General features: G+C 36.2%; 1 protein-coding gene across 1 annotated transcript in view; it reads right to left on the bottom strand.

The window, feature by feature from the left end:
- Positions 1–2457: 2457 nt before the first annotated feature.
- LOC140172115 (Fanconi anemia group A protein-like) overlaps positions 2458–14374 on the bottom strand; it is a 71372-nt gene continuing 59455 nt past the window's right edge. Inside the window, exons 25-27 of the mRNA XM_072195461.1 lie at positions 12225–12298; positions 10616–10853; positions 2458–2478 (exon numbers count right to left, since the gene is read on the bottom strand). Of these exons, the coding sequence (XP_072051562.1) occupies positions 2458–2478; positions 10616–10853; positions 12225–12298 (333 nt within the window). The remainder of the gene's footprint in view (positions 2479–10615; positions 10854–12224; positions 12299–14374) is intronic.

Here is a 14374-nt window from a genome sequence, read left to right as displayed (position 1 = left end):
ATATTTATAATGTTTACACATGTCCCAACTTACACATAATTCAGTACCGTATTCGTTCCAATAAGCGCCCACCCAGGGTATTTTCAATTTAAATTTGCTAAAGCCAAAAAGGTACCAATAATGTTAAAGTGAAGGATAGATGTTGATACAGTGAAATAGCTGGGGGATTAGAAGTCCTGTGTAAACTTCCAATACATTTTCTGCATCAGAAAAGCTACTAGAATGTCTCAGGACCATGTAAAAAGTAAGCGCCCGCTTATTGAAATAAATACGGTAATTGGATTCAGCCAATCTCATTGCTTTTTAGGACCACAGAGCAAGTTTGAATTAAAGTCATAATCATGACTTTATATCCCCATAGAACACTACAGTTCAGCAGCTAAGATTATAGTAAATTAATTTTTAATTTACATCATTAGTTTTGCTTAAAATGTTCAGAAAACTTTCCTGACAGTTGTTACTAATATTTGATAACATTTGGCAAAGAATAACCAAATTAAAATTTGACCGAAATCATATATTTTAAAAGTCTTTAAGAGTACTTTCCCACCTCACATAAGCATCTAGTTGATTTCTAAATTTTGACTACAGTGATTTTAATACTACAAGCCTACTCTCAAAAAATTCGAACTCTTTTTACTCAAGTTTGCTTAATCTGTGAATCTTTCATATGAATATATTACAGCAAATTCTTAAGGGCTGGGGTATGAGCGTTTGGACAGTATTTATTTTGGGACATTAGAGCACATCAGACATATCGATTGCATTCTGAATCGAAGAATGTCATTCTGATATCAAATAATTTTCATTTTTGAAATTCGCAATTTGATACACATTTTATGGCAAATCATTAAAATTGATATTTTTGATATTTAGTAGTAATTGAAGTAAACTTTATAAATCTGATGATTTATACTTAAAGTGTATGTAGGTGGGATGAAAATTGACGATCAATTGAAAATTTTGACCTTTACATTATTGAAGATATGGATTTTTTTCCCAAAACACCAAAAAAAAATTAGGTCTTTTTGGGAAAAAATCCATATCTTCAATATGAAAGGTCAAAATTTTCAATTGACCGTCGGCTTTTCCTCCCTGCTACATACACTTTAAGAATATATCATTAGATTTATATAATTTACTTCGAGGACTGTTATATATCAAAAATTTGAAAAATATCAAATTTTATAATTTGTCATAAAATTTGTATTATATTGTGATTTAAAAAATGAAAATTATTTGATATCAGAAAGATATGCTTCGATTCAGAATGCAATTCGATAGGTCTGAGGTGCTCTCATGTCCCACACAAAAAATACTGTAAACGCATAATAAACGCTTCATTTTGGATCCCTTAACATGTTTACAATATAATTAATTAATTGGATTTGATACAGCTACATGATGCTTTACAAATCTGTTTCATAAGGCCACAGGGCCTCACTCCTCAGAAGCACATAACCATATGAGGTAATCACAAAAATATACATACTGCAATACAATATTATATATATATAATATATCAGCTTATAGCTTACCTTTCATTCCAAGCATCCAAGTAACAAACGATCCAAGTAATAACAAATGCGACAAATACAAATCCACGTCTTGATTCTGGCGCAGCCGATATGATTATGCCCCGGTCTGCTCAATTTTCTGACAATACCAGGTACGCCCAGATTGGCACAAACCAAATTGAATTGCTAGTGCAACAAATGAACCAATCATGACAACTGTACTTCCCTGGCTTGGCAAGTACAAGACATTTCATTGGCTTATACCATCCGTGCGTCATTATAGCAAATGGGGTGATACAGCTTGACACCAACTCTTCATTAAAACCTGTCAAAAATCAAACCCTCGTCCCAAGAGGAGTTATTGTTTCATGAAACTGATATGACATGATTATCTCATCCAGTTATTTTACCTCAAATTTCATTTTCTTTTGTATCAAATGGAGGCATAGGATTACCGAGAGCAACCAACCAAATCTGACCAACCATAAACATCATGTGATGAAATTAAAACCTCCCATGATAACAAAAGTATCTGCTACATTCATTAATTACCAAGTTATACTTTGGGAGAATTAAGACTCAATCAAAACTTTAAAACTTTTCTACAGGGTGAGTCAATATGATCTGTACACAACTTAATCCATTTTTTTTTTTTTTTTACACCCATAATAAAAATGAGCAAGTTTTTATGATGTGTTCGCAAATATTGATGCCTTGCCTTTTGATGCCTTGTCATTTATGTATTTTTGGATCTGTGTATCCATAAAGGGTGATGTAATGTTGTTTTATCTGCCATGATTCCCATAAGGGGTCAAAAAGCAGCCACTGGACATTGACCAGTGAGTGTAAAAAGCTCATTTTCAAGTTCCAATGCACTGCACTGTTTGTACAAAACATGAATTGGGATCTAAAACTAGTAAATTTGACAAAACAGGTTTTCTTACTCAATTAATTTAGGGTCCTAAAAAAAAAAAAAAAATGTATGAAATCATGGAAATATGTAACTCTGACATCTTGTGAGGTTTAGGTATTTTTACAGTAAACATAAACATGGATGTGTGTCCTAAATAACTAATTGGTTTAAAAGTCCAAAGACATTACTAAGGGAATAAGATAATACCAATACTTGGTTCAAGATATCATAGTTGTTTAAGGGTGCACACCAGTAAATAGCTCCCATTGACTTTCTGTACAAACAGGGTCCAGGAAAAGCGTCATTTTCTTGACTCCAGAGCGACTCAGTTCTTCAAAACTTACCCTTTCTGCAAGTCGAAGGTCAGATGAAGTCATTTATTGTAGAAATTATATACGGAGTCCAGCATTTTTTCCAGAAAAATGCCGACTAGATCACCCTATAGCCCATACAGCATACACCACCTCACGAATAGCTTGGTGTTTCTGAAATGTAACACATTTTGAAAGTTTAGCCAAATTGTAATAAAAAGTCAGATCCTGCTCATTTTTCACAGACAATCTATTTCCCAGGCCTAAATGAGGATTAAATATGAATCTGGGCCTAATAGTTGGGTTTTAAGCCTTTTCTAATGTATTTAATTTAGTCGTATTGCACGTTTCCTCGTTTGAAACACTGATTTTTTGCTCCCAGGGTGTAGGAGACTTGTATTTACTGGTGTGCACTCTAAAGAGTGCAATTTCAAATGAAGCATGTTTAGGGTGCTTTTTCAGAGTCCTTGTTCATGGATGATACCCCTTGTTGATATCAAGTATCCCCCAGTCTTGGTTGTGCGTGAAAGTTTTACATTGTTATGAATAACTTAATAATGCTTACGTGAGAGCAGCCAACCAAAACTAAACAGCCATATAAAGTTAATCTACTAATTGACAGGATGAAATCAAAACCTCATGACGTAAATTGCTGCTGTGCCAAATAAGACCAATGTATCTGCTTTAACGGGCTATTCCAGTTGAAATCCATACACCCCCTATGGAAGACATGACCTTAATGTCCCACAGAGGGGTGTAGATTTGTGTCTGTACAGACTTATTGCTGCCGTGTCAAATAAGGCCAAAGTATCTGCTTGAAAGGGTTATTCAGTTGAAATCCATACACCCCTCATACACATGACTGTAATGTCCCACAGAGGGGGTGTAGATTTGTGTCTGTACAGACTTATTGCTGCTGTACCAAATGAGACTAAAGTATCTGCTTTAATGGGCTATTCCACTTTAATATTCATACACCCCTAGTCAGTGTGGGACATTAAAATGTCCCACACTGACAGAGAGGGTGTAGGGGTGTCTGTACAGACTTATTGCTGCCGTGCCAAATAAGACCAATGTATCTGCTTTAATGGGCTATTCCACTTGAAATCCATACACCCCCTATTTTCCCACTCAGTCTTATTGACCTTTTCCCCAGTTGCCCATCAGGGAAATTTTGACATACACATTTTGGCAAATTTTCTCGACAGAAAACAATGATCTGATACTTATAAATAAAATGTATGATTTTTACATATATTTTAGCAAACATTTCTCAATTTGGAGGGGTAGGAGACCTCCCAGGCATACCCTAAATGGGTCATGCAGCGCTACAGAAGAAACTTTATACACTTTTACACTGTACAATTTTGACATACATGTATTTCTCAATTCCAAGGTCCCCTTTCCCAGGTCCTGGGAAAGCCACTAAAAACTAGCTGTATTGAGCAGATTTAAATCACTTTGTCCACAAATTGGTAAAAAAAGAATGAAACCCAGGTCCCCCGCATCACATCTATCATATCCATTGACAGCAACGCAGGAAGGAACGGAAATTAAAAAGTGTGATAACTCAGTAAATGATATCAGGACAGCCTATATCAATTACTGAAGACAAAATTTACAGCTTTTGTGTGGGCAGAATATTCCGGTCTGGTAATTTATCATTATTCTGTTGCATGTCAGATGGTAATTAATCATTAAACAAATCACTTTTAATTTGCACTTAATAATTAAAATTATTAAGTGCAAATTAAAAGCTGCGGTCATTGCAAAGTTTGAAATTATAAACAAATCAAACAAACAAAATGAAGATGAAGAACCATCAATATTAAAGGGGAGTGACCCGATAGACAGCCTTATCCCCCATTTTTCTTCATCTAAACTGAGGTTTTGTTATCAGAAGCAAGCTCACATATTTCTCATTACTCCAGAAAAAATTTAACGTCTGAGACATGTTTCACTTATATGACGTGAACAAAACGGTGGCAATTGTGGTAACCACACCAGAATTATTAAAACTGCTAAAGCAACACATCTCAAAATTTGGAAAGGTAATTGTTTTAATGGTAGGCCTCAATATAAAACATAACATAAAAACCAGACCACCAGTGGCGTAGATTTCTTTTTGTAATAGGGGTCATGGGGTTGGAAAAATTTCTTGAAGCATAGTGAATCCAGCACCTTTTGGCGACAGAATAAGTTTATGATACAAATGCACACGAAAAATTTTGCCATATTGAAGCTAAACTGGTGAAATATGGTGCAAAAATGGGCACTTTTGGGGCTAAAATGGCCAAATATGAGGTTAATTTGGTCAGACACCCACATACAGGTGTCAACATTGGGGGGATGATTGTATGGTCCATCCTCCTCTGTCAATATATTGGGGGGATTTATCCCCCCCCCCATCCCCCCAGGATCTATACCAATGCAGACCACGCTCCCTTAAAAGCGACAAGAATTATTTGTTTGTAACTAAAAAACAAACACTTTATTATAGGACATGTTCTTTATTTCTGTTTTTTTATTATTATTACTTTTACTTCATGGACAGATGGATTAAAATCTTCTAATACATTTGGGTGTATTCCCAAGACATTTTGGGTGTATTGCTAAGACATTTTGGTGTATTCCTATACATTTGGGTGTATTCCTATACATTTAGGTGTATTCTTAACACATTTGGGTGTATTCTCAATACATTTGGGTGTATTCCCAAGACATTTTTGGGTATATTGCTCAAAACATTTGGGTGCATTCCCAAGACATTTTGGGTGTATTGCTAAGACATTTTGGTGTATTGCTAAAACATTTGGGTGTATTCCTAAACATTTGGGTGTATTCCTATACATTTACGTGTATTCTTAACACATTTGGGTGTATTCTTAATACATTTGGGTGTATTCCCAAGACATTTTGGACATGTATTGCTCAAAACATTTGGGTGCATTCCCAAGACATTTGGGGTGTATTGCTAAGATATTTTGGTGTATTGCTAAAACATTTGGGTGTATTCCTATACATTTGGGTGTATTCTAATACATTTTGGTGTATTGCTAAGATATTAATATACATCTGGGTGTATTCCTAATACATCTGGGTGCATTTCTAATACATTTGGGTGTATTCCTAATATATTTGGGTCCATTGCTAAGACAATTGTGTGTATTCCCCAGACATTTTGGGTGTAGTGCTAAGATATTTTAGCTGTATACCCAAGTTTCCTAATACATTTGGGTGTATTCCTAATACATTTAGGTGTATACCAAATACAATTGGGTGTATTCCTATACATTTGGGTGTATTCCTAATACAATTACAGTCCAAATTAAGTCCTATATCATGCCCACGAAAACAAAACCCCAGTGGCTACCAGTCGGTGATCATGTGCTTGCATTGCACGCGAGGGGTCCAGAAGGTTCAAATAACGGGGGTACCAAGTGAATTTTTTGTTCATCTTCTCTCCTTTTTCGCTTCTTCTTTAACTTCCGTTAGCAAAAAACAGTGTTCAGTGTCAAGGTTAATCCCTGTTTTGCCATCTTACATCACAAATATTGATAATGAAATACACTCAAAAATTAATGAGAGTCACATCATCTCTTCACACATAACCCATGTGACAGGAAACTGAACACCAAAGTATTTGGTTTACACAAGTACTAAACCTAAACACTTTTTTTTATTAACCTACAGGTGCAAGTCCAAGTTCTGAGATATTTTCTCAAAATATCAAGAGCTATCGTAAGAACCACTGAACCAATATTAGGCTTGTTTGTACTCATTGTAATGCATTTTTTATGCCGATTCAAAATATGGTCATGAAAATTTACATTTCTGACATTTATGAATTAGAAAAAAAAGAAACTTGTCGTCTAGATCTGCAGTCGACATCCGCGTGTAGAGAGTCAGAGTAAATTATAATTCATATTATAAATTAACCTTGTATAAAGCATTAAAGTAATTTACTAACATGATGAAATTAAAACCTAATATGATGTGTTGCTGCATGGCCAGTCAATTAAAGGCTCAATGAGTGATACCAGCGAAAGTGTAAATCAATTAAAATAACGTATAAATTACCTAAAAGTGGAGGATAAGTCATTAAAATTGTCCCAAGACATTTGGGATGTATTCCCAAGACATTTGGGTGTATCTCCAAGATTATTGGGTGTATTCCCAAGATATTTAGGTACACTTTTGCACCCCATTTTGAAAGCTGTGGTGCCTTTTCGATCTGACACAGAGCAATTTGAAGTGCAGTCTCACACAATCAACACATAAAGTCAGTACAATTACAATATGGTATCAGAATTTTGCAATACACTTTAAGTTGTATCGCAACAGGTGAATTTTGGAGTGCAAATTGCGCTGTGATAGGGCTTATTTTTAATGCTCGCTATAGGTTTGTAACCATATTTGTTCCATTGATACCAAAATAAGTAAAAACATTCCCCATATGACACCACTATGACATCATAATGCAAACCTGTGTCCTCGCAAAATTTGGAAATCTTAGCTGAGGCGACAAAAAAACCCTGTTCTACAGATGGACGCACCTTTCTTTCAAGTAGGTTCAGTCGCCGGTCGGTCGTTTTTTGTGTGTTTTTTACTGGAGGAAAAAATTACCCTTAAATATCACCAAAATCTGAAGGTTTTTTGCAAATATATTTCCAACAATTTTCAGCCAAAATTAATCATGATCAATTTTGCCACCAAAATGGCCAATTTTACATGATTTTAGCAAAATTTAATTTTGTACTCTGTCGCCCAAGTACAAAATATAGGCCGTCACATGAATGATATTTTAGTCATGTTTTATATTGATTAAAAAATTTTATTACAGTATACACAGGCCTCAGGCCCAAAAAATACATAAAAAAGGTAGTAATTTATTACAACTCACTCAAATACTGATCATTTTCTTGCAGGTTAGTAAGGCCTAAAAAATAATGGTTTGATTGGCGTAACATACTATTATTTTTGGTTAAAAAAGGTCAGGGTCGGACTTATTTTTAGGGTAGTTCGGGTTACGCCAAAATTTTAGGCCTAACATTAATTTTCCCAAGATTATTTAAAATATGGTTATTTGTAGCTTGCATTTAGTCTATGCAGTATAAGATGGTACACGACCCAGTTCTTTTTTCACTTAAATGTCAATAATTTTGTTCAAGAAAAGGACATGTTCAAGTTGTGGCAACATTCACTAAATAAAGGTACCACACATTTTCCACAAGTTTTGTATACCGTCTGATCTTCGTCTCCCCATGGGACCCGTGTATTTTTCCAAAGGTCATGTCCCATCTTATACTGGCTGCATGGCCTAATAGGGTGTTGTGCAATATTGTGGAATAAAGCATTTTTGCTCAATAACAAAAGTTTGCATACAAGTTTAATGAACTACACCACAGTTGCAAAATCTTTCTTTCTTTCTTACGAAACAAAATCTTTCTTCCTGAGGAATAAATTTGTACCTACCCTATAGACGAATCCGACGAGCCAAATGATGGTCAGGATTAAGTCGGCCATAGCTGGGGGCCATCCGCGCTAAACTATCTTATAGTAAGAATTCCAATTGAATGAACGTAGCTTTCAATAGCGTGATGATTTTTTGCGTACACTGCGCGATGTACGCCAGCGTGTGCGATTGTGCGTGAGTAACGCGGTAGTCAATCCAACCATGCCAACGCACTCGTGATTGGTTAGCATTGTATCCATGGTCGTGTTTTCGCGTTGTAGTTGAAATACGCAATATACGATCGCTTTTGTATCAGTGCAGCTGTTGAAAGCTGCGTTCATTCAATTGGAATTCTTACTATAGTTCGTTTTTGGATTGAGATCCAAGACGGCCATATCGCGGGCGCATCGGAGCGCGTTGCACTTGCGCAGCGTCACGGGAACAGTAAATGCTGCACGCCTGTGATTCTTGCGTCGCGTAAAATGGATGGATGGCTGCCAGTGAGGTGTAGGAATGTGTCAAGTCGGATTTGTATACAAGAAGGTGGAGACAGCGCAACTCAGTACCTGAGTATTACACAAGGCTAATCTTTACATTAAGGTTGGTCTGAACCCTGGAATTATGAAAACTTTCGGGCCTCATAACTGCTAAATTATTAGTCTAAATAATATAAAAGTATACATTTTTAGAATGGAAATGACTTGCTGAATTCATCTGTGAGGTTCAATTTGGGCCAAAATGCTCATTTTTGAGAAAATCCCAAAAAGCGGGTTTTTTGGCCCAAATTTTATGGTACACGTAACAAAAAATTGTTTGGCCAAAAATTTTTTTTATTAATTTTTAAAAACTAGATAAAAATATCTAGGGACCGTTTTTCATTTTTTTGAATTTTGACCAACTTCACCAAAAATATTTGAAATTTGAGCGAAAATCAGGCTTTTTTATGATTTTTTTGAAAATTTTGCATTTTTTGACCAATTTTGGTGCAAATTTCTCAAAATTCAAAAAAATAAAAAAACGGTCCCTAGATATTTTTATCTAGTTTTAAAATTAATAAAAAATTTTTTGGCCAAACAATTTTTTTTTTGTTACGTTACTAAAAAATTTGGGCCAAAAAACCCGTTTTTTAGGATTTTCTCCAAAATTGAGCATTTTGGCCCAAATTGGACCTCACAGATGACTTCAGCAAGTCATTTCCAGTCTAAAAATGTATACTTTTATATTCTTTAGACTAATAAATTTAGCAGTTATGAAGCCCGAAAGTTTCCATAATTCCAGGGTTAAGACCACCCTTAAGTCACAGGTCATTTGAAGCAGATAAATGACACTGCCACAGGGAGGCTACATCCCGGACTTTGTAAAAGTCACATTCATATATTGCAAAAAAATGACTTTAGTTGAGATGGCGTCAAAAAAAACATGGACGACCTCATGAATAATTAATAGCAGAAAAATTATGATGTCACTGTCCTCAGATTGTATGCAACAGTTGCGTATCCACAAACTTTGTTGGTTACCCAAATCATGGTTGATATTATACAGTAATGGCTATCGTGAGCCGGCTAAACTCGCGATCGAAATGAAGCAGTGTTGCTAGTGCAAAATTCATTGCACTAGCAACACGAGATGAAAATATGAAGGGATTTTGTCCCGATTTTCAGTGACACACAATCACCATGACAGCCCGCCCTGACCTGATTCCCGGCACTTTATATGCCTACTCAATATGTATAATATGGTAAGTGCCATCAGGAGCCGGCAAAGCTCGCTATCAAAATGAACCAGTGTTTCATTGCACTAGGGACACAAGATGGAACCAGATGGCACAGTTGTGTTTGACCAAACATGAATATCTATGACTGTGACCCCACCTAAACCCCTTCCCACAAACGAAAACTTTGTGACCCACATGTGGGAGCCCTTGTTACAAGGTTTAAATTTGTACATATTTGTTACAAGCCAAATGCGTACACATTCCCTTTTAAGGGAATTTTATCAAATTGACAGACCAAAATGCTACCTACATTGCACGACACTGTGTCGTACTTATTTAGCATTTTAAAGCCTTTGAACTTTAACGTCTGGAGTTACGGCTATTATAGGATACATCTAGGGCCATGGGCCATCATTGTACCAAGTATGAACCCAGAGGGCGCTATATTTTTTTAGCTAGAGCTGTTTGAAATTTTACACATATTGCCCCCTGTAGCCCATAACCTTTGACCTCTGGGGTTGAGGTTACCCTAGGAAATATCTAGGGGTTAAATATCTATGCCCCGTTGCACGGACATAGATAAATATCAAGGGATTTTGTCTTGATCCTTTTTTATTTTGAATAGGCGGTCGAAAACAAAACAAAACAAAAAATTTGTAATTCCGGTAAAAATCTGAAAATGATTTTGTTGTCATGTTGACTCACCTGAAGCAGTTGAATAAGCTCACCACGGCAGCCATTTTGTCCCTTCCTAACCGCTTCAGCCCCCTTGCTACCATGACAACACAACTTTCTATTGCTAAGCAATGATGACTTGATGTCGTGATCAAGAAGGGTTTCTAGTATCAAGGAGCAGGCGTGTTTGTAAGATCCTCCACAGCCGCCATCTTGGGTAGATTTGGAAAGGAAATGGTTATGGACTGCCCATCTGTAATAATCTTGTCTGCATAAAAAAAAAAATTAATGTTTATCAAATCAGGAACAGCCGATTAGTCGGAGGGGTCATAAATCCAAAATGGGTTAAAGTTTAGGGCATTTTAGGTTATGATCAGGGTTAGGGATAAGGCTAGGGTTAGGTTTAACATTAAGCTTAGGGTCAACATTTAATATTAGGGTTAGGGTTAACATTAGTGTTAGGGTTAACATCAGGGTTACGATTAACATCAGGGTTAGGGTTAACATTAGGGTTCGGGTTACCATTAGGGTTAGGCTTAACATTAGGGTTAGGGTTACCATTGGGGTTAGGGTTAACATTAGGGTTCGGGTTACCATTAGGGTTAGGGTTAACATTAGGGTTAGGGTTAACATTAGGGTTAGCATTAGGATTAGTGTTAACATTAGGTTTACATTTAGCATTAGGGTTAGGGTTAACTAGGGGTGTATCCCTAATACATTTGGGTGTATTCCTAATACATTTGGGTGTATTCCTAATACATATGGGTGTATTCCTAATAAATTTGGGTGTATTCCTAATACATTTGGGTGTATTCCTAATACAATTGGGTGTATTCCTGATACATTTGGGTGTATTCCTGATACATTTGGGTGTATTCCTGATACATCTGGGTGTATTCCTGATACATTTGGGTGTATTCCTAATGCAATTGGGTGTATTCCCCGATACATTTGGGTGCATTCCTGATACATTTGGGTGTATTCCTGATATGATACATTTGGGTGTATTGTTTGCGTGTTGTTGTGCGTCAAACAAACTGCATTTGGGTGTATCCCTAATACATTTGGGTGTATTCCTAATACATTTGGGTGTATTCCTAATACATATGGGTGTATTCCTAATAGATTTGGGTGTATTCCTAATAGATTTGGGTGTATTTGTAATACAATTGGGTGTATTCCTGATACATTTGGGTGTATTCCTGATACATTTGGGTGTATTCCTGATACATTTGGGTGTATTCCTGATACATGTAGGTGTATTCCTGATACATTTGGGTGTATTCCTAATACAATTGGGTGTATTCCCCGATACATTTGGGTGTATTCCCCGATACATTTGGGTGTATTCCTGATACATTTGGGTGTATTCCTGATATGATACATTTGGGTGTATTCCTGATACATGTGGTTGTATTCCTAATACATTTGGGTGTATTCCTAATACATTTGGGTGTATTCCTAATACATTTGGGTGTATTCCGAATACATTTGGGTGTATTCCTGATACATTTGGGTGTATTCCTGATACATTTGGGTGTATTCCCGATACATTTGGGTGTATTCCTGATACATTTGGGTGTATTCCTGATACATTTTGGTGTATTCCTAATACATTGGGTGCATTGTTTATGCTAACCTTTCAATAGCAGTCATTCCATCATTGTACGGTTCCACCTGTAATTCCATTAACAGCCATTCTTGAAACGTAACCTGATGAAAATAAACAAAGTTACTGTAAGGCAACCAAGAAAAAACTCCTGTTCAATACGTACCTTTTGGGTTTCCCTACCAGATGTCGATTTGTACCTAAATTCCTTCCCACAAGTTAATGGGCATATTGTATAACAAAGGAGATGGATTAACTTCTGAACTGTATTATGCAATATGCATATTACCTTGTGGAAAGGAATTTAGGTACAAATCCGGTAGGGGAAACCCTATAGGGAAACCCTAAAGGTGCGTATTTGTGCAACTGGTCAATCATACAGGGTCCATGTTTTAGAATGCTCTGATTTTTATCGGAATAGGCTCAAATGTTTCATCTAGTCACAGGGTTAAAATTAAATAAAAATTGCACTGCCTCTTATACTCGGTTACCAAGAAATAGGACAAACAAGGTCAATCACCATTTAACTCTGTTGACCTTTGATTTTTGTGCTATTTAACATGGTAAAGGTAACATGGTAGACATCCTTGTGGCAAAATGAACAATTGCAGTATATTTTTAAATAAATCAGAGCATTTTAAAATTTTGACTCTGTGTGATTGACCTTTGACACGTTTTGTATCTCTATAACCCTAAGTCGTAGATAGTCGAAACTATACATTTTTTAACCCTTGTGACAAGACAGACAGTTTAACATGCATTTTAGAATTATCCAAGCATTTTTCATTTTGACACCTGTGTTATGGATTTATCCCCCTCCTGGAGTTAGCCGATATTTTTGGTATGTATAGGAGATTATTTTATTCTATCTCAAAGAATCGATTTTAACCCCCTGAGTACTACCTGCCCATCTGATTGCCTCTGATTGGTCAATTACATAATACAGGGTGTCCCCAAAAAAAGAGGCCCCTCATTGCGCCCTCTTTTTCTCCTATTTCTGAAAAGTTGATCAAATATATTTTGGTATGTAAGGAATCCTTGAGTCGTTAGCTTTAATAAACCAAAACAATTATATCAATCAGCTCACAACTTTTGAAGATATGCTCTTTTAAAGAAATCTACCCGTTTTCACTCTGTCCACGGAGAAGGTTTGGCTACTTCAAAGATTGAAAAGCGAGGAGTACACATACCATGCATGAATATCAAACATTCTTCAAAATAACTTTATTTATGGAATGGGCTTTACCGGTGGGTTATGGCAATGGATTTTGTTAATAGTGTCATTAATTTGTGGGTAAATGGATGCCGAACATTGCCGAATGGGACTTCTTTTGCTTTACTTGCAATTACTTATTTTTTCTTGGTTATTTATGCGTTTTATTATGTTTCTTACTTTCTTACTTTGTTGTTTCTTGCTTTTTTTCCCTCTTTTTTCTTTACAACATAAGTCATTTCTCTTTTTATGATAAAAAGTAGCTCTTAAAGGCTGTTTGGTTTGTCTTTGGTTCTTCTGAAGTGAGTTTACTGTGCTGCTCTGTCCTCTACCTGGTTGCCTCCTTGGCGAATACAGGTTTCAGCCCTGGTTCTCATTGCATCAATTGCGTTGCGTACCATCCCTGTGCGCCGGATACTTGCGAATGCATTCAGTAATACGTTTGCGAAGATCTTGGATTTTGCCACAAAGGAAAAAATCAAGTGGTGTGAGGTCTGGTGATCGTGCAGGCCACTCCACAGCATGAGCCATCCCATCCACCCTGTTTGCTATCCGTGGACAGAGTGAAAAACAGGTATTTTTATTCAAAGGGGCATATCTTCAAAAGTTGTGAGCCGATTGAAATAATTGTTTTGGTTTATTAAAGCTAATGATTAAAGGTTTCTTTACATACCAAAATATATTTAATCAACTTTTTAGAAATAGGAGAAAAAGAGGGCGCAATGAGGGGCCTCTTTTTTTTGGGACACCCTGTATCTTCCCTTTAATCACCAATCACAATGGCTTTGCAAGTAATTCACCCCAATTTTTTTGTGTGGTGAAATTATTCTAACAATGTTGCTGATTGGTCCAATTGATAGTGAAAACTTCTGTTTGTCTGTTTGGCCAATCGGCAGGTATTTCTCATGGGGTTAAGAATCAAATTTCAAATTATCTCAAAGAATCAGGGGCAAGACTTCTCACAGGG

The sequence above is a fragment of the Amphiura filiformis genome, chromosome 2, assembly GCF_039555335.1.
Source record: "Amphiura filiformis chromosome 2, Afil_fr2py, whole genome shotgun sequence".
NCBI classification, from domain to species: domain Eukaryota; kingdom Metazoa; phylum Echinodermata; class Ophiuroidea; order Amphilepidida; family Amphiuridae; genus Amphiura; species Amphiura filiformis.
This window is presented reverse-complemented; position numbering and strand designations above follow the sequence as displayed.